This window comes from Onychomys torridus, chromosome 3, assembly GCF_903995425.1.
Source record: "Onychomys torridus chromosome 3, mOncTor1.1, whole genome shotgun sequence".
NCBI lineage: Eukaryota > Metazoa > Chordata > Mammalia > Rodentia > Cricetidae > Onychomys > Onychomys torridus.
In genome coordinates, this window is record NC_050445.1 from 65,415,128 (window position 1) to 65,436,194 (window position 21,067).

The window sequence follows — 21,067 nt, forward strand, 5'->3', positions numbered from 1 at the left end:
CGGCGGGGCGGGGTCTGGGAAGCCCGTGGAACTGACCGGCCCGAAGTGGCGCTGCCTGCCACTCACTCTTCTGAGGGCTACAACCGGTGTGGGAAATAAGATTTCCTGTTAACGGTGAATTTCAAGTGAACAACAACTAACTTTTTAGTGAGAGTAGCCCATATACTAATTGTTATTTGGGATTCACATTTACCCGTGTATCCTGTGCTTTTATTCGCTATTAAGCTGTCTTAAGCAGGAGCCTTTTACACTCTTAGAATTTTTTTTTTACTTTGGAGGTTAGGGAAGTGACGGGATAGACAGGTTTCTTCTGGAGCAAGCTTGTGGGCCTGAGTTTGATCCCCAGTACCCACGGAAAAAGCTAGGTGTGTTAGGGCGGGAGAAATGGCTGAGACTAGAGCCAGCATTAGCACCTACTCGATCTGTGAAACTTCACATGATCACTTCACGCAATTAACTTTCGAATACAGTGCTCTCGAACCCCCGAAAGAATTGAGGGTCTAAGAAATTCCCCGTATTAAGAACATTCAAACAGGAAGGGGCAGAAATACCGACTTGGATTCGTGAGATTAACTTGTGAGTGACTTATTTTACTTGGCCAATGTAGTCCTGCTGTTCACTGAATATTGTGAGGGGTCTATGAGTTAGTAGGTCAGTTGGATTAGAAATTAGCAATGTACAGAAGTACTCCTATCAATTTTTCTCATAAGTTATAATACTATGATTAAAAGTTATTACAGTTTTGTATGACACAGTCGGGTCCAGAGCTGGGACATTTGTATCTTTTATGGCTTAGCATAGGCTTTACTTATTTGCATAATGAACAAGCAACATATCACACCTTCCTAACATTTAAAATAATGTTTCCAAGACTGGAGATAGCACTGACTACTGCTTTAATTAGGAGTAATTGCTATAATAATTTATTATATCTTTATTTCTGTGAGCTTTGGTTTGAGGAACTGGACACATACATCTGGATTTGAATCATTGCAAAACTAGCAGTTCTCTGGGAGAGTCATTAGCAAAACTAGATATAATATGCCTTTCAGCTGGAAAAGAGACTTTGAGTGAATAATCCTGAACATTGGCTATGATTGTGGAAGTCTAAAGTTCCCTAGGAAATGAGCCCAAAGAATGAGGGAAGTCATCGGTACTGGTTTCAGGTAAATAAGTTTTTATTGAGTCGACCAACTGCATTTTTGGTGGTGTTTTGGTGTTTTGTGTGTGGCGTATGTATACATGTTCATATGTGTGTGCGTATATGAGCACATGTGTGGAGGCTAGAGGTTGACATACTTTCTACCTTTTTACTTGTTTATTTTGACAGTCTTTCCCAGAACTTGGGGCTTACCATTTAGCCTAGACTGGCATAACCAGCAAGCCCCAAGAACCCTCTGTCCAAGTTATTCCAGGTCCTAGTCACCATGTCTGGCCTTTTACATGGATGCTGGGAGTTCAGAGTCAAGCTTTCATGGCAAGCACTTTCCTGACTGAGTTATTTCCTCGGCCTGTTTTTTGGGGGGGCCCTGGGGGGGGGGTGGGGGACAGGATCTCACTCTATCCTGGGCTGTCCAGACTGGCCTCAACCTGGGATTCCATCCCAGCCTCCTAAGTACTGAGATCACAGGTGTGAGCCACCTCATCTAACACAGTGTGTCATTGTGGCTTTGACTTTAAAAGGGGACATGCTTTGTTGTGTTTTCTCAGGAACTAGTGAGAAGACTGCAGATACCAACATGATCTGGAGACATGAGGTTTATGCTAAGCATTGAGAGATGACTCCAGCGTGGAATTTTAGAAAGCCCTTGGAGTAAATGGTACAGTGGTTCTAATAGTAGATAAAAGGATGATGCTCCGCAGAGGACATAGAGGGTCTATGGCCTGCCGGAAGATTACCCAGGGTCTCAGCAGGAGGTTGAAGTTTTAATTCTGTGGTTTATTTCCCACTACTCACACCTGACTTTATAGATAGTCATTCTTTTGTTTTTCTTTCTGTTTATTCTTCTTTCACACAATACATCCTGACCTCAGCTTCCCCTTCCTCCCCTCCTCCCAGTTCCTGTCCCACCTCCCCTCTCCCCAAGATCCACTGCTCCTTCATCCTCCTTCGGAAAAGACCAGGCCTCCCAGGGATATCAACTGAAGACAGCATAACAAGTTACAGTAAGACTAGGCACAAACCCTCATATCAAGGCTGGACGAGGTAACCCAGTAGGAGGAAAAGGGTCCCAAGAGCAGGCAAAAGAGTCAGAGACACCCCCATTCCCACTGTTAGGAGTCCCACAGAAACCCCAAGCTAAAGAACCACAACAAATATGCAAAACTCATGCAGGCTCCATGAGTGCAAGAAGGAAATCCAGTTAACATGACTGGATTTTGTCCAGCCTTGGTTCAAATTTCTAGAGTCTGACCTCGGGCGGTTTATTTTAGCCATATTTAAGCACAGCACAATTTTAGGAAAAACATCTCTCTCTCTCTCCCTCTCCTTCTCCCTCTCCCTCCCTTCCTCCCTCCCTACCTCTCTCCCTCTCTCCCTCCTTCTCTTTTAGTTCATTTAGTGCTGTTCATATGTACAAGGGTGTATGAGCAACCTACCAATGAGCATACCTGTAGTGGATAGCCATCCCAGCATTGGCCTGGAAGTTCCAACCCCCATTGAGGCTTCGGTAATGGTCATGCCCACAAGGCAGGGAGGAGGAGGAAGCAGAAGACCAAGGATGGGAAAGAGGTCTCTCTCTTGGTTCCCAGACTAGGGACGCTGGAGGTAGACCGAGCAGAGTTCTCCAGAGAACACGGCTGGACTGCACTATACCCTTGCCAGACCCTGTAACCTACCCCCTCATTTGTAAGTACCCCACAAAATAAACCTCCCTTTTAACTTCGTGGAGCGGCCTTAATAATTTCACCAATACATACCTCCAAAGAAAAATGTCCTCCATTCTCAGCAGCCATCAACTGCCAATAGTTCCTCAGCTAGGAGTGGGCTCATGGGCCCCTCTCCCATCTATGCTGGAATGTTGGCTGGCTTGGTCTTGTGCAGGTAACCATAGCAACTGTGAGTTCATGGCTGCAACAACCAAGTCCTGTCCAGGAGATCACATTTCACAGCCCTTTCTCATCCTTTGGCCTTCATATTCTTTCTGCTTTCTCTTTTTTATGTTCTCCAAGCCTTAGTCTAGAGGAATATATATATATACACAGCCTTGTTTAGGCTTTAACACTCATTGTCACTTATTTTCAGCATGTTAACTAGTCATGAGTCTCTGCATTGATTGCTGCCCTCTGCAAAAAGTTTTTCTGACCAAGGTTGAGAATGGCACAAACTTATGTGTGTACACATACATATTTATAAGGCAGTTTGACAACATGACATTAAGCAAAAAAAAAAAAAAAAAAAAAAAAGTAGGTCTCCTTTGATGGTCTTGCATACGGCTCTTGGTCTTTAGAACTGTAACCATTATTCACCATTCACAATTGGTGTCAACATAACTGGTCATGGAAGTGGACTTTTTTAAAAATACCTTTTTGAACTGTTTCACATTTTTTCTTTCTCAACACACACATGCACTGTTTTCCTTTGGAAACAATGGAAAGAGCTGTTGGGGAGATAGTCCAGTCAGTACAATGCTGGTTGCACAAACGGGACCCAAGTTCTACCCTAGGATCCCCAGGAAGTTGGGTGTTATGGTGAATGCTTGTGATCCCAGTGCAGTGCAGGTGGAGATGGGAGCATCCCTGGGGCTCACGGCCAGCCAGCCTGGCCTAATTCAGTGAGCCCCAGATCCCACAGAGAGACCCTGTCTCACCAATTAAGGGAGTAGCTCCTGAGGAATTAAACCAGAAGTTAACCTCTGGTCCCCAAATGTGAGTGTACACTTATGAACACACACACACACACACACACACACACAATGCATGCTTGTGCATTTGTACCCATAACACAGACATGCACCACATATATACATCCTCACATGTGCACATACACACCAATAAAAGAAAAGTGGAAGTCTCAAAAGGAAAAAAATATTTTCACCCTCAAATCTTCTCCCACCAGGAGGCAGGGTTCACCATGGACAATGTCTCATTCAGGGGTTGGCAGTGGTACCTCCCTTCTGAGCTGTTCCTTTATAGTGAGTGGTAAGGGGTTTTTTTTGTTTTTTTTTGGTTTTTTTTTTTTTTCCATGCTGATAGGCCTCTCTGCCACTGCAGTAATCCAAATCAGACCAAATTAGGAAAAGGCCCAGTTTAATGGGCGAAGCGTTCCCAGGTGATTCCTGGCCCCACAGAGAGGAGATGGGGATGAGAGACTGGAAGAATCACATGTCTGTTTTCTGGGATGCAGCTTATATAACCTGTAGGAGTGGTCTTGAGCCTCTCTGTGGGAGGAGCTGTGTTTGGTGGGCTTTGAAGGGGTGGGTTTGGGGAAGTTGAGGTGGATTTTCCACCAGAATATTCCAGACTCTTTGGGTGTAGGGATGCCAGGGTGCCAGGGGTTGAGGTGGAGCTCCCACCCAAACAGTGAGGATGCAATTGCCCAGCTTAATGCCATCAGTGACTGCATGGCACACAGAGCGAATCAACAAGCAGCTTCCTCACACAGCAGCTACTCCCCTGCAGATACCTTAGAGCTGTGGTTCTCTACCTGTGGGTTGTGAACTTTGGAAATCCAGTGAACTTTTCACAGGGGTCGCCTAGGACCGTTGGAAAACACAGATATTTATATTACAACTCATAACAGTAGCAAAATGACAGTTATAAAGTAGCAGCAAAAATAATTTTATGGTTGGGGGTAATCACAACACAAGGAACTGTGAGGACCGATAGAAATTAGTAAGCAAAGAAGATGTTGGGGGTCAAATCAAGAGAGAGGAGTAAGCAGCACCATATGAAGGCTCTCACCTAGTCCTCTCCCCTCAGGGGTACTTCAGGAAGACTGTGAGCCACAGGGGGCCAAGGCTCCTTGAGGGGTCAGGGGGGGGTATCTCAGACAAACACGTCTTAATTTATTTGTGCTCCTGAAACAAATTCCTGGAGACGTTGTTTATGAGGAACAGACATTTTTCACAGCTCTGATTGCTGAGTCCCGTTCCCCAGGATTTCACCCACCTTGACTGTTCTCATCTAAACGGTCCACTTTTTAAAATGTTATTTTTTCTTTAAATATATTTTTAATTAAGATACAGTTATATCACCTCTCCCTTCTATTTCTTCCCTCCAACCCCTCCCACGTACCCTCTTGACTCCCTCCCAGATTGATGGCCTCTTTTTCTTTGATTGTTACACATAAATTGCATATGTAACAATGAATTATGCATACATATATGGACAAACATATAAATTCAACCTGCTGCGTCTGTTTCTGTTGTTTATATCTGTACAATTTCAGGGCTGACCAGTTTGTATTCAATAAACAATCGGGGGGCTCATCCCTGGAAAGTCTAATTCTCTCTCTCTCTCAGTAGTCAATAGTTGCCTATAGATATTTGTCTGAGGGTTGGACCCCATGAGATTTCCCCCTTTTCACAGTAATATGGCTATTGATATTGCTATTGTTTACGTCTTGTTTATGCAGCCATTTCTGGGAGACACAGTCTCACATCAGACTTCCTGGCTCTCTGGCTCTTACAATCCTTCTCCTCTTCCATGATGTTTCATGAGCCTGTGGTGCAGGATTTTTGTGTTGTAGATGTTTCCAATGGGATTGATACCCCCACTATCGTTGACCTCTGCAATGTATCTAGTTGTGGTTTTCTGTAATGTCTTTAGTTCCTGTAAAGAGAAGCTTCTTTGATGAGGGGTGATTACACTTACTTGTGGCGATAAATATCTTTTATAATGTAGTTAGAAATTATGCTGATCTGGTAAAATGGCAGTACTAGGATCTCATTTAAGATCCATGACCTCACTAGCCCTGGGTGGTTGACTAGGTCTCTAATACCAAGCATGATTTCTCTTCTGTTGAGTGTCTTAAGTCCAATTAGACAGCTGTTGGTTCCATCAACATGTGAATGCCACTATTGCACATTTAGTGATACTTTGGCATGCTGATCATTGTGGAGGTTTGTAGGCATTACAACTGGATAGGATTATTGATTGCATCATCTCTTGGTTGCTTGTATAATATGTTCTATTATACAGGCAATTAAGTTTCAACATATAAATTGGGGAAATATATTTAAACCATAGCACACAATGAGAGATACTCAGTCTGGAGTAGGCAGAAGTTCAACTAGATCATACAGACAATGTACATATGAGATGTGTAAGAAAATTTTGGTGATGCTGTGTGTACACAAACTGTTAAAACAGAAGTAAATGCTTCTCAAGGCCTTAAAATTTCACACTAACAGGAAAAAAACTAAGCCAACTTCCTTAGGTGGTTGTTAGTTTCAGTGTGTGGTATAATTTGCAGGATTTTACATTTTACATGATTTATGTGTTGCATAGTTCACTAATTAAAACTCTCAAGATGAAAAAATAGAGCAGATGTATAAAACACATCACAGGCTGGTTTCAAAAGAGATGATCATGTTTTTTTCCCTGATGATTATAGGCTGCAGAGGTTCCACAGGCCACGTGTATCCTTCCCCTTTATGTTAAAGGGGTGGGACTCCACCATTAAATTTCTAGTTGGTTTACTCACCTGCCAAATGCAAGGTAACTGAGGCCATAAGTCACACAGTTGATGTTCTTAAGTGACTAGTACATGTAAGAACGCAAACAACAGCTACATGTAAGAAGATACCTGTGTAATGTAGACTATGAGGTTGATGAGAAGAGAAAGGATTTTGATCAAATTGCAGTTAATTCATTAGTTATAATCCTGACATGTAAACAAATAAATCATATTAACTGTTTACACCAAGAAACCAGAGGTACTGGGAACTGGACAGAGGTGATGAGTGGGATCTATGAGACTGAGGTTCAAAGAAGATAGCAGAGGCAGGTGTTCTTACTGATGTTTTTCTTTATGGCCAGGGTCCTCCACTGTAAGCAGGCCTTCTGGACGTCCTATGCTGTGACTTGAGCACAGTGCAACACTGTGTAAAATATTCTTGCTTCCCAGTCTCATTCCTTGCCTCACTGTCCGCGTTGCACTTCCTCTCAGTCTTCATATCTAACACCGTCTTTGTTATAGTTTTGGTTGTGAGTCTAGCCTTTAACAGCTGAGCCATCTCTCCAGCCCCTAACACCATCTTTCTAAGAACCAGCTAACATTTCATCTCCACCTCCATAATTGTAAGTTGCTATTCTTTCTTACAACTTTTCCTTCTTTCTCCCTTAAAAGTACACTGTGCATGCTGTCCCCCTGTACACAGGGAAGGAATATATCTTTTCTGTATTTCATTCACTTCATCACTTTCTATACACAGTAAATAGGCACTAATTTTAGTGAATGAGTTAGTAAAAAACAAACAAACAACCCCAGAGAGGACAAGTTTTCCCTCCTTCCCTACAAATCCTAGAGAAGGGCTCATGGTAGCTGCTCACCTGCTCATGTGTCTTCTCTCACCAAACAGCCTGATCTAGGTCTTCCAGGGCTTCCCATTGATCTGTGACCTGCAGGTAACAACCTCTCGTCATGGGGGAGGGGTACAAAAGTCATCATGGTCTACCAGAAAGAGCAGTTCATACTTTGCTAGAAATGAGTCTTACTCGTCTGAAATAATGGTGCAGGACCCCGGGAGTTTTGTGAGCCTCTTCCTCTTGCTGAGAGGGAAGGATGGGCAGCTTCCTCATGGAAGGAGCCTCTTGCTCCATGACATGGAGTTGGCTTGAATACCCGAGTGTAGGTGCCCTTGAGACCCACCAGAGAGTGCATTGGCTAGCAGGAGCATGGACAGAGTGGGCTTGATTGAGAAGTCCCCTGCCTGACAGGAAGGCTCCACCCACCCCAAGCTCCAACTGCCGTTCTCTTAACTGTCATTAACTCTTAACTGAGCCTTGCTTCTCGGTCTTCCACCAGGCTGTTCTTTGGATGGCTGCTGCCTCAGGAGTTAGGAGAACTTTGTGAGGACCAGGTGAAAACCTCATTTGTGGTTCAGGGACCAACAGCCAGAGTTCCTTGAGGGAAGCTCAATGCTTTTGGGTTTTGGTTGCTCTTGTCTTTGAGTGCTTTGAAAAATCTTGCTGTCTCTCCTGACTTTTAGGACACTATAGACACCAGCTTGGTTATTTGAGCATCTTTCAAAGACCTTCAGCTTTACATGAAGATTGCTTTCTCAGAGGAGCTCCGGACTATCATAGAGTGAAATACTTCTTTTTGTCTTCAAAAATGTAAATATATTATTATTGTTATTGTTATTTGGAATAAATGGCCACTGTAAAATCTCATTCAAGTCAAGTACGTTCCCAACTCAGTTGTATCAGAATAATGATCAGTCCTATTTGTAGTATTTCTTTCCAGAGAGGCAGTAAAATAGTAATTCAGTCTTCCTAAATACTATTCTCAAATGTTGCTTTCTAAATTCAAAACTGTATCATAGTGAACTTCACAGTGGTGCATGTATATGTATATGTTTTTCTGTGAGTACCAAAATTAATTTAACTACTTCCCTGCTGGTGGATAATGGGCTGTTGGAAATTTTTGCCATTTATAATGAATGATATACTGAATCCTCTTTAACATGCACCTTTGCCTTCATATGTTTATGGAATAAATTACTCCAACTATAATTGTTGGGTCTAAAGTGCTACACATTTGTAATTCTGGTAGATATCACTAAATTATCTCAAAACTGAAAACGTTATATTGCTATGAGATGCTGTCCCTCAAGTGTGCTAATCTACTATACATAGTTGATTTAATGCTTAGGACCCATGATTGTTGTAGAGTAACAAAAATACTTTCATTTTGCTTAAAATTAAGAAAAACTTATGAACATAATAATGGATAACATAATGAATCCATACTGGCTTATATCAATATTTTTAACAATAACAAGAAAAAGATCATTTTAAATAAGAATAAACTTAAGTTTATAATTATTTATATTACATATATTTACAGTTTTGTGGAAGAGGGAGCTCAGTAGAAGAAATGTGTAGGTTCATGTGAGTCATAATGTGCCTCTGGATTATGTATTTCTTTATAGGCTTATGATCATGAGAATCATCTTTTTAATCTTTGAATGTTTTTTATGTAAAAAAAGACATTTCACTACTGCCTTTATTTACAGTTCTTTGGTTTTGTGAGGTGTTATCTCCTAGGCTAACTGGTTATTTAGATTTTTTATGAATTAGTTGTTTGTTTTCATTTCTCATCTTCATTGGGTTGCCAATATTTCCCTTTCTGCAGTATAATGAACATTGAAAGTATTTACCATTTTTCATATCAGATTTGTTGGTTTTTTTGTAGTAACATCGGAAGTGTTCTTTACCTCCAATCTGTCAAGCACTTCTTTTTTATGGTATTATTATTATAAATGCTTATCTAAATAGTCCTTGTATTTGCTAACAGAGCATCTATTTTCAGTTCACCTGTTTATTAGTTACTTTTCTATTTCTGTGACAAAATACCATAACCAAGGCAACTTATAAAAGAAAGAGTTCAGTTGGGATTATGGTTTCAGAGGTCTAGAGTCCATGGTAGCATAGCAAAGGCATGGTGATAAGCAGCTGGAGCAGCAGTGGAGAGCTTACATCCTGATCCACAGTAGGAGTCAGAGAGAGAGCACAGGGAATGGCAAGAGTCTTTTGAAGCCTCAAAGCCCACTCACAATAACACAATTCCCTTACAGTCCACACCTCCTAATCCTTCCCAAACAGTTCCACCACCGAGGGACCAAGTGTTCAAACATAGGAGTCTATGGGGGGCGGGGCATCCTCATTCAAACTACCACAACCTACAATACAATACATCTTTGAATGACACATAAAATAACTCTTAAACTATTTTTGTTTCCAAGTGCATAACTAATTATTCCAACATCAGAGGGCATAATTTGAAGTTTCATCTTTATCAACTATTAAAATCTCATATATACATCAATCTCTTCCTTGAATCTCTTCCATCCCATTGATCCATTTATTTATTGCTACACTGGCACTATAATTTTAATTATATAGCTTTATATCATATGTATCTGATATACATATGTACATATACATTTTGATTTCTGCTAAAGTAAAGCACTACTGCCTCTCTCTCTCTCTCTTTTTTTTTTTTTTTTTTTTTTTTTTTTTTTGTTTTTTTTTTTCCAGGTTTTGGTGCCTTTCCTGGAACTCACTTGGTAGCCCAGGCTGGCCTCGAACTCGCAGAGATCTGCCTGGCGCCGCCTCCCGAGTGCTGGGATTAAAGGCGTGCGCCACCACCGCCCGGCTGCATCTCTTTCAAATTTGCTCTTGATTTTTCTCATATATTTACAATGATGAACTTTACTGTTACTAGAAAACCCTACTGAATCTTGTAAACTTTAGAGATTAATTGGAGGAAAAAGGACATCTTTATTAAATGGCATTTGCTTCTCCAGGAACCTGGCAGTTTTTCGGACTTCCTGTTTACACCATTCTAGCTTTGCCATCTTAGTCTGCTTTTCTGGCTCTATTATGTCCCTTGTGAGACAGGATGTAGGCAACACTAGAGGGGACTTGCTTGAACTCTTCCAGTTTAGCCGGATGTGGTGGCGCATGTCTTTAATCCCAGCACTTGGGAAGCAGAGGCAGGCGGATCTCTGAGTTCAGTGCCAGCCTGGTCTAGAGAGTGAGTTCCAGAATGGCCAGGGCTACACAAAGAAACCCTGCCTCAAAAAATAGCAGCTGCAGCAGCAGCCACAACAACAACAAAACAAAACAAAACAAAAACAAAAAAGTGAAAGAAAGGAAGAAAAGACTCTTCACACATGCCATGAGAATAATGGGAGAGTCTGCCTTTGCCTTGGTTCACCATCTCGTGGTTTCCTGAGACTTGGCATTTTGGTTGCCGAGCACAGCAGCCATGCCCAACTTCCTCAGCCAGCATTTCTGGTCTCTGCTTTCATACTGGTTTCCTCTGCTCCTTCTCTACACTATAGCTAGAGGTGTCTTTGGATCCCCAATTCCCTTGCTTGTAAACCTCAGTGGTTGCCCACTGCATTAGTTTTCTATTACAGCTGATACAACTTTGTGCAAACTTAGTGCCACAAAACATAGCAAACACGCAATCTCACAGCTCTGCGGTCAGAAGTTACGTATCAGATTCACTGGATTAAAACCAAGGTGCCAACATGGCTGAGTTCTTTCCTGGAGACTCCATGAGGAAAAGTTTCCTGCCTTTTCCAGCTACAGGCCACCTATACTCTTTGCTCAAGCTGCTTCTGGAATCATCTCCATATCATCTGCATCATTTTGATTTTGATTTCCATTTCCCAGTCTGTCCTTTCTGTCCTCCTCTCTTCTAAGTATGATCATAAAACAAACAACTTAAATAAACGTTGGGATTTCATTGAACCTGGAACCATCTTATCTCAGTGTCCTTGTGTGCATCTGCAGTATTTCTTTTAACAAGCTAACATTTCCAGGGTCCCTGGAGAGGGATGTAGAATCATTGGGGCCTATCATTCTTCCTAACATTGTTGATGTCATTGAGAAACCGATGCCAGTGTTAAATTATTCCACCCTCAAGTGACAAACCCCACAACCCCATTGTTTAGTCTCAGTCACTATCGACTTCCCTATTCTGGAGTATGAGCATCTTCAATTTCTGGGACCTGTCTTCTATGCTTCCTCTGGTCCTGGTCCAGGCTGACTGCTCTATCTGGGAAAACCTTTCTCCACCTCTTCATTTCACCAAGTCTGTAATCCTCCCAGCCTCTCCATAGGCTTCACTTTCTCTGGGAGTCTCTGAAAATCTGCTCTGCCTCCAGTCTTTTCCTCTGGATACCAAGTAGAACACCCTCCCACATTCCTGACTTGCTTATATTGCCAATTGAAGACAGACGCAATGGTAGAATCTCCACATGCCCCTTTAACTCCTTACTGAATGAATTAAAACATTGATTTTGTAAGAGAAGGCAAATTGTTTTTCTCTGCAACAGTGCTTCTCAACCTTCCTAATGCTCTGACCCTTTAATACAGGTCCTTGTGTTGTGATGACCCCCTCAAATTGCTTTCATTGCAAGTCCATAACTGTAATTTTGATACCGTTTCAAATGATAATGTAAATGTTATTTTGGAAATCGAGGTATGTAAATGAAATGTACTGATAATAAATCAAATAATTATACTCTGAAACAGTTTTCTGAAATTATATAATATATATAAGCCGGGTGTTGGTGGCGCATGCCTTTAATCCCAGCACTTGGGCGGCAAAGGCAGGAGGATCTTTGTGAATTTGAGGCCAGCCTGGTCTCCAAATCGAGTTCCAGGAAAGGTGCAAAGCTACACAAAGAAACCCTGTCTCAAAAAACCAAAAACAAAACAAAAACAAACAAACAAAACAAAAACAAACCAGGATCCATCTTACAAGTATTTGCTCATTCATTTAAGAAATATTTATTATGCATTAATGTGAAATGCATGAATCCACAGTCATTAAAAATAGGAAATGGAAGGGGAGGTTGAAAAAATAAAATAAATAAAATAAAATAAGAAGGGAGGTTGAAAAAATAGGAAGTGATGACTTGAAAGTAATAAGGATAGTAAGGAAAGGGGGTGTGGTCATGAGGACATGAATGACAGGTCTTCTCTTCCAGGAAAATAGACTTGGAGGTCAGTGAGCCAATCAACTTTAGTTCCGGAGATCATCAACTCCTGGTTCAGAAAGCAGCAATTAAAAGTGGCCACTCGAAAGTGGATCAGCCCTTCACACATTCACCCAGAAACACACCACAAGAAGCCATAAAATACCCACGTTCCAAGCAAAGAGATGGAGCAAATACCTATGCAGTACAAATTTCAGACGATGTCATCTCAGAGGAGACCATCACAAGTCCACCTAGTCCCTTTGAAGACATGTCTGTCCGTAAAGGTAAGAGTAGAGTACTTGAGCTTGGGAAGGAGCGATGTTTTCTTAAAATATCTCCATGGTATATACTGCCAGAAAGAATGAACTCTCTTTTATTTAGCTCTTCTGCCCTTTCTTACTGAGAAATGTGTCAAAGGCTGTTGTAGACTGCCATGATGTTGTCCAGGAGACTCAGAAATCCATAATAAACATATGATAAACAACATTCAGATTTTTTAGGAAGTGTGAGTTAACTATTGATTATTAATGTTTTGCCTACATACAACATGATCACATAATATTGGCTTAAGTCTTTAAACATTAATTCAATATCCTATATATGTATTCTGGAATAAGCCAGGAATATATTCATTGAGGAATGACAGAAATTTTTTAAATTGTGACATAAATAAATGAGAACTCTTTTTCTCATGAAATATGGTGTTGAAGGGTAGGTAGCTAAGGCCAGTGCCATGGTTCCCCATGTCCCCAAGCCTTTTTAGGGCCTGGATAGCTTGCAGGTGGACTCTGAACTTTGACTCCCAGTGATGCCTCTCCATGCATGTCCCCCCTCCCCCGCCTCCGCCATAGCCTGGAAAGAGGTCTTTGGGTGCTCTAGCCTTTCATGGTGGAAAGGGAAGGGCCAAAGAAAGACCAAGGGCCAAGGGATGACAATGTTTCTGGCAGCTCCAAGAAGTCCCTTTCATGAGAGGAGTCCCAAGAGTTCTCTAAACTGGACCTTTCTAGAGGCTTCCCCAGAACCACATCCCTGCAAGAGCTTTCATCCACCTATAGCTGATCCTGTCTGAAGCACATGACAGCTCTGTCTGTATTTTCTTTGTTGGGCTGATTATCATATTTCACAAGATCTGGATCAGAGCATAAGAAGCCAGGGCAGATATATGTCTAACCAGTCAACTGCCTGGATGCTAAGACCTTCCCAGTGCCATGTAAGGGCAGGAGTTCTGCAATTAGTCTTTACAACAACTCTCTGAACGAAGATGTTACGGTGTCTTGTTGGAGATGTGGAAGCCATATTTAAAGAGGTAGAACCGAAACATATATATAAAAGCCCCCTCGCCAAGGTTAATGGTTTGTGGCAGTGTCTTCTGGAGACAGGTGAGCCTTTCTCTGCTTTCACAGGTTACACAGTATATGAGATAAAAGTGTCATAGAGGGAAGAAAATTATCAGGGTAGTGAGGGAAGAGTTATGGAAGGAAGACCTGTAATTCTTGAAGGCAGCTCTATGAAAATACAATTTAAAATTCATAAGGTCACCCATTTTAAGTGTACAGTGTTTTCAGGACATTTACAGATTTGCAGCCAGCACCATAATCAGTTTAGGATCATCTTCAATTCCCTTCCAAATGAAATCCACCCGGAGTTCCAGCCACCTTCCTCTGCCTTGCCAGCTGCTAATCTGCTCTGTAACCCCATGGATCTGCCTACTAAGGCCATTCACACAAGCAGGAGCACAAAGCATATGCTCTTTTGGAAATCTCTTCCTTCATGAAGCATAAGGTTTTTAAGGTTCACCCACTTTGGAGAGTTAGTTCTTATTCATTTTATGGCCATATAGTATTCTATTGCCTGATGATAACACATGATGCTGATGTGTTTGTTACGGAGCTCGAATCCACTGGAAAAGACCACAGACTCAATCCAATTTAGCATTAATGAATTTATTATCACTGTGAGCAGGACGACAGCCTTAAAGCCAAGATGAAGGCATGCCATCTGGAATGGACTAGAGGAAGGGTCCTTAAAGGTGGAAGCCACAATCATCTTGTTTTTCTGGAATGTGCAGCTGCTCTAAAACCTGTCTCACCCCCCTCAGCCAGCAAGGAGCTCTCTCTCACTCCCTGGGACACAGCCATGAGCAGGTTTGTCAAAGCCAGAGCAAGCAGTTAATTATCTCACAGCCTTTTTACATTTCTGAGGAGAGGGCAAGGAGTTAAGAGTTGCCTGGAGCTTATCTTTTAGAAATTTGGGATGGGTGCCCAGCACAAAGTGGCGTTTTCCTTACTCATCATATTTGTCAGGTGATAATTTGGCTGTTTCGCCTTTTGGTTATTGTGACTAGCGCTGCAACCAATGTCCATGGAGAGCTCTAGCAGGTCTGAGCAGGGCAAACACAGTGTTGGCAGGCCTTGTCCTTCCCTCTCCCCTCTCCCTTGTGAACCATAGGTTACAGCCCTAAAGCTAGTCACCAAGGTCTAGTCCCTTATTTGGACACTTTCTTACACCAGACTCACTCCTAAGGCTGATCACCCAACTATCAAAGCAATCAAAATCCCCTTCTGGCTAGCCTAGTTAATATGCCATATCAAAATATGCCTCCTCGTCCTAGCCCATTCTAACACAGACCTCCTCTTTTTTCCTCTTTAAAATTCATGCCTCCAAGGTCATTTGTTTTTTCCTCCCCACTTGATAAAGGTGTTTGGGTGTGGTTTGTGCCTAATCCCCAGTCCAGGAGGGAGTATATTGCTGTGTGCAGGTCCCTTCAGTTCATATATCAGTTTTATATAAACATACATTTACACTTCTCTTAGAAGGAATGAGGGATTGTTGGATGACATCACAAGTATCCTTCACCTTTTGAGGAATGCCAAACTTTTCCAAAACAGCTGCACCAATTTTCATTTCAACCACTAATGTATGAAGTTTGCGGTTTTTCAACATCCTGGCCAACATTGGTTACTATCTTTCTTTCTCACTGCAGACATCCTAGTGAGTGTGAAGCAGTATTATGTAATAGTTTTCACTTGAGTTTTCCTTTTTCCTCCACTTTTATTGAAAATTGATTTTTTTTCTCACGTAATATATCATGATTATGGTTTTCCCTTCCTCTACTCCTCCAAGGTCCTCCCCTCCCCTCCAATCTGTATCCACCCCCTTTCTGTCTTTCATTAAGAAAACAAACAGGCTTCTAAGGGATAATAATAAAATACAACAAAATAAAATATAATAAGGTAGAACAAAAACTATCATATTGGATTTGGACAAGATAAACAGAGGGAAAAGAGCATAAGAGAAGGCACAAGAATCGGAGACCCATTCGTTCACAAACAAAGGAATCCCTCAAAACAGTCAACTGGAAGCCGTAATATATATATACACGCAGAGGACCTGGTGCAGAAAGGCCGTCAGCATGCTACCTCAGTCTCTGTGAGTTCTAGAAGCTTTGCTTCTGTTCATTTAGATGGCCTTGTTTCCTTGATGTTGTACATCCCCTCTCGCTCTTACACTCCCTGAGCCCTGAGGAGGAATTTGATAAAGACATTACATTGAGGGCTGAGTGTTCCAAGCTCATTCACTCTGCATAATGTCTTGCTGGGGGTCTTTGTATTTGTTCTCATGAACTGTAGGAGGAAGCTTTTCTGATGCTGGCTGAGCAAGGCACTGATCTCTGAGTATAGAAGAATGTCATTAGGAATCATTTTATTGCTATTTTTTTTTAGACCAGTAATATTTGGTTTTACCCTAGCTAGGTCCCTGGGCTATCTAGTCTCTGGTTCTTGGTCATACAAGCAGTGTCAGGTATGGGTTCTATCTGGTGGAGTACTCCTTAGGTCAAATCAGTGATTGATTGGTTACTCCCACACGCTTTGTGCCACCATTGTACTAGCATATCTTGCAGGCAGAACAACACTGTAGATCAAAGCATCTGTGGCTGGCTTCATGTTTATGTGTCTCTTGTGGTAGCATGCGGAGTACCCTCCTGTACTGAAGAAGCTAGCGCGTAGGAGTGAAGGTTCTGTGTAGGCACCAGCTCAGCTTCTCCATGCTCAGAGTTGTGAGTGTTGTCTTCAGCAATGAGGCCTTGCTGTCAGTTTGTGGGGAGCACAGTCTTGGCATCAGTCTTGATTGTTTGGGGGTTCCCTTGGGACCCCTTTGATCAACAACTCAATTAGATGTAACCCAATTCAGGTACAGGAAGCATCATTTGGTGATAAGATGGCAAACTGGGGCTCTGTCTGAACCACTGTCTGGTGATTTCATTTAGATAGCCTTCACATATGTTTATATTTTAGGAAGCTTCTACTATGTTAGATTTTCATACTACCCCTCAAATGGCCCTTACTTTTACCTGTCTCCGCCTTCCTCATATTCCCTTCGTCATCCCTCTTTCTGATCCCCCCATTCCAGCCACACCCCCATCCATGCATTACTATCTATTACACTTCCCTTTCCTAAGGATCTGTTTGGATTCTTCTACACACAGCCATGCAGTTTGACCAGCACCATTTGTGGCAGATGTTGTCTTTATTACGGTGTGTACTTCTGGCTTCTTTGTCAAAAAGCAGGTGTCCATAGGTGTGTGGATTTGTGTCTGGGTCTTCAATTTCATTCCATTGATCAACGTTTCTGTATTTGTGCCAATATCATGCTGTTTTTTATTACTGTAGCTCTGTAGTACAACTTGAAACTGGAAAGAGTGAGATCTCCCAGTAAAAATAATAAAACAAAAATCCTTCTTTTATTAGTTGGGATTGCTTTAGTTATCCTGTTTTCTTTCTTTCTTTTTTAAAAAAGATTTATTTATTTATTACATATACAGTGTTCTGCCTGCATGTGTCCTTGTAAGCCAGAAGAGGGCACCAGATCTCATTACAGACGGTTGTGAGCTACCATGTGGTTGATGGGAATTGAACTCAGGACCTCTGGAAGAGCAGTCAGTGCTTTTAACCCCTGAGCCATCTCTCCAGTCCCTCTTAATTTCTTCCTTCCTTCCTTCCTTCCTTCCTTCCTTCCTTCCTTCCTTCCTTCCTTCCTTCCTTCCTTCCCTCCCTCCCTCCTTCCTTCCCTCCCTCCTTCCTTCCTTCCTTCCTTCCCTCCTTCCTTCCTTCCCTCCTTCCTTCTTGTGTGTGTGTTTCCATACAAAGCTGAAAATTGTCCTGTTAAGATCTATGAAGAATTGTGTTGGAATTTTTATGGGGATTGAATCTGTAGATTGCTTTTGGTAGAATGGCCATTTTTACTATGTTAACCCTACTGATCCATGAGCATGGGAGAGCTTTCCATCTTTTGATACCTTCTTCAATGTCTTGAAGATTTTTTCATACAAGTCTTTCAATTGCTTATTTAGAGTTATCCTAAGATATTTTATATTATTTGAGGCTATTGTGAAAGATGTTGTTTTCCTGACTTCTATTTTAGTCTGTTTGTCATTTGTTGACAGGTAGACTGATTTTAGTAAGTTAATTTTATATCCAGCTACTTTGCTAAAAGTGCTTATCAGCTGTAAGAGTTTCCCAGTGGAATTTTTATGGTCACTTATTTATATTATCACATCATTTTCAAATAAAGACACTTTGACTTCTTCTTCCTTTCCCATTTTCATCCCCTTGATCCCCTTTAGCAGTCTTTTTCCTACAGCTAAGATTTCAAGTGCTCTGTTGAATAGTTATAGAGAGAGCGAACAGCCTTGTCTTGTTCTTGGTTTTGGTGGAACTGCTTTCAGTTTCTCTCCATTTAAGTTGATGTTATGGGACTGCTATAAATTGCCTTTATTATGTTGAGATGTGTCCCCATACCCCTAATCTCCCCAGAATTTTTATCATGGAGGGTGTTGGATTTTGTCAAAGGCCTTTTCTGCATCTAATGAGATGATCATGTGGTTTTTGTCTTTTGGTTTGTTTATATGGTGTTACATTTATTTATTTATTTATGAATGTTGAACTATCTCTGCATCTCTGGGATGAAGCTTACTTGATCATGGTGGATGATTTTTTTGATGTGTTCTTGGATTCTATTTGCAAGTATTTTATTGAGATTTTTAGCATCTATGGACATAAGGGAAATTGGTCTGCATTCTCTTTCTCTGTTGGGTTTTTATGTGGTTTGGTATCAGGATAACTGTGGGATCATAAAATGAGATGGGCAGTGTTCCCTCTGTTTCTATTTTGTGGAATAATTTGAGGAGTATTGGCATTAACTCTTCTTTGAAAGTCTGGTAGAATTTTTTGCTAACACCATCTGACTCTGGGCCTTTTTTTTTGTTTGTTTGTTTTTTTTTTGAGAGAGACTTTTAACGACTACCTTTATTTCACTAGGGGTTATATAGAGGTCTGTTTAAATTGTTTATCTGATTTTTTTCCCAAGACAGGGTTTCTCTGTGTAGTTTTGGTGCCTTTCCTAGAACTCACTCTGTAGCCCAGGCTGGCTTTGAACTCACAGAGATCCTCCTGGCTCCGTCTCCCGAGTGCTGGGATTAAAAGCATGTGCCACCACTGCCCAGCTGTTTATTTGGTGGAATACAGGCTTTTAAACTATGTCCTTATGATTCTCTAGATTTCTTTGGTATCTTGTTATATGCACCTTTTAATTTCTAATTTTGTTAATTTGGATACTCTCTCAGTCTGCTAAGGTTAATTTGGATAAGGGTTTGTCTTAGGGTTTCTATTGCTGTGAAGAGACACCACGACCATGGCAACTCTTATACAGGAAAACAGTTAATTAGGGATGGCTTACAGTTTCAGAGGTTTAGTCCATTATCATTATGGTAGGACATGGTAGAGTACAGGCAGACATGGAGCTGGAGAAGGAGCTGAGAGCTCAGTATCTTTTTGTGCCCACTCTGGGCATGGCTTGAGCCCAGGAGACCTCAGAGCCTGCCCCCACAGTGACACACTTCCTCCAACAAGGCCACATCTTCTAGTAGTACCACTCCCTATGAGCTTATGGGGCCAGTTACATTCAAAATACCACAGGGCTTGTGAATCTTATTGATTTCTCAAAGAACATTTGTTTCATTGATTGTTTTTGTTTGTTTCCAGTTTATCAATTTCAGTGCTGAGTTTAGTTATTTCTTGCCATCTACTCCTTTTGGATGTGATTTCTTCTTTTGGTTCTAGAGCTCTCAGGTGTGCTGTTCGGTTACTAGCATGAGTTCTTTACACTTTTTTTAAATGCAGGCACTCAGTGCTATAAATCTGCCTCTTAGGCCAGCCTTCATTGTGTCCCATAAGTTTAGGTATGTTGTGCATTCATTTCATTCAGTTCTAGAAAGTCTTTAATTTCTTTCTTAGTTCATGTCTTAGACCCATTTTTCTTTTTCTTTCTTTCCTTTCTTTCCTTTTCTTCCTTCCTTCCTTCCTTCCTTCCTTCCTTCCTTTCTTTTTTGTTTTTGTTTTTTGGAGGCAGGGTTTCTCTGTGTTGTTTTGATACCTGTCCTGGATCTTGCTCTGTAGGCCAGGCTGGCCTCGAACTCACAGAAGCTCTGCCTCCTGAGTGCTGGGATTAAAGGCGTGCGCCACCGCCCGGCTCGTACCATTTTTCATTCAGTAGTGAGTTGTTCAGCTCCCCTGAGTTTGTCAGCTTTCTGTTGTTTCTGCTGTTGTTGAAATCTTTAATCAGTGGTGATCAGATAGGATGCAGGGTGTTATTTAAATTTTCTTGTGTCTTTTAAGACTTGTTTGTATCCAAGTATGTAGTCAAGTTTGGAGAGCGTTTTTGAGATGCTGAGAAGAAGGTATATTCTCTTGTGGTTAGGTGAAATTTTCTGGCTATTTTAAGGCCTTTTTACTGTGCTTCAGCTATGTTGGAATGCTCAGGACCTGCTGTGATAGGGTTGTTGAGCTCTAGTGGAGACATACTGTCCTCGATGTTATTGGTTGTGTTTTTTTCTTTATTAAGATTTGTTTATTCATGTTTACATACCAACGACAAATTCCCTTCTCATCCCTCCTCTTGCTCCCCCCAGCCTCCCCTCCCCCACTTCAAATCCACCCTCCATCCCCTCCTCAAAAGTTAAGGCCTCCCATGGGGAGTCAGCAGAGCCTGGTACATTCTGTTGAAGCAGGTCCAAGCCCCTCCCCCCTGCATCAAGGCTGTGCAAGGTGTCCCACCATAGGCATTGGGCTCCAAAAAGCCAGCTCATGCACCAGGGATAGATCCTGATTCCACTGCTGGGGTCCCCTTAAACAGACCAAGCTACACAGCTGTCTTACTTATGCAGAGGGCCTAGTCCAGTCCCAATGCAGACTCCACAGCTGTTGGTTTAAAGTTCATGAGTTCCCACAAGCTTGGTTGGTTGTCTCTGTAGATTTCCCCATCATGATCTTGATGCCCCTTCCTCATAGAATCCCTCTTCCCTCTCTTCGATTGGATTCCTGGAGCTTGGCTGTGGATCTCTGCAT

At 41.7% G+C, this 21,067-nt stretch overlaps 1 protein-coding gene across 1 annotated transcript in view; it reads left to right on the top strand.

Moving 5' to 3' along the window:
- Positions 1-55: 55 nt before the first annotated feature.
- LOC118579505 (protein lifeguard 2-like) overlaps positions 56-21,067 on the top strand; it is a 42,094-nt gene continuing 21,082 nt past the window's right edge. The window contains exons 1-5 of the mRNA XM_036180793.1: positions 56-114; positions 1,053-1,166; positions 1,711-1,820; positions 8,154-8,280; positions 12,675-12,949. Coding sequence (XP_036036686.1) covers positions 8,279-8,280; positions 12,675-12,949 — 277 coding nt within the window. The 5' untranslated portion in view covers positions 56-114; positions 1,053-1,166; positions 1,711-1,820; positions 8,154-8,278. The remainder of the gene's footprint in view (positions 115-1,052; positions 1,167-1,710; positions 1,821-8,153; positions 8,281-12,674; positions 12,950-21,067) is intronic.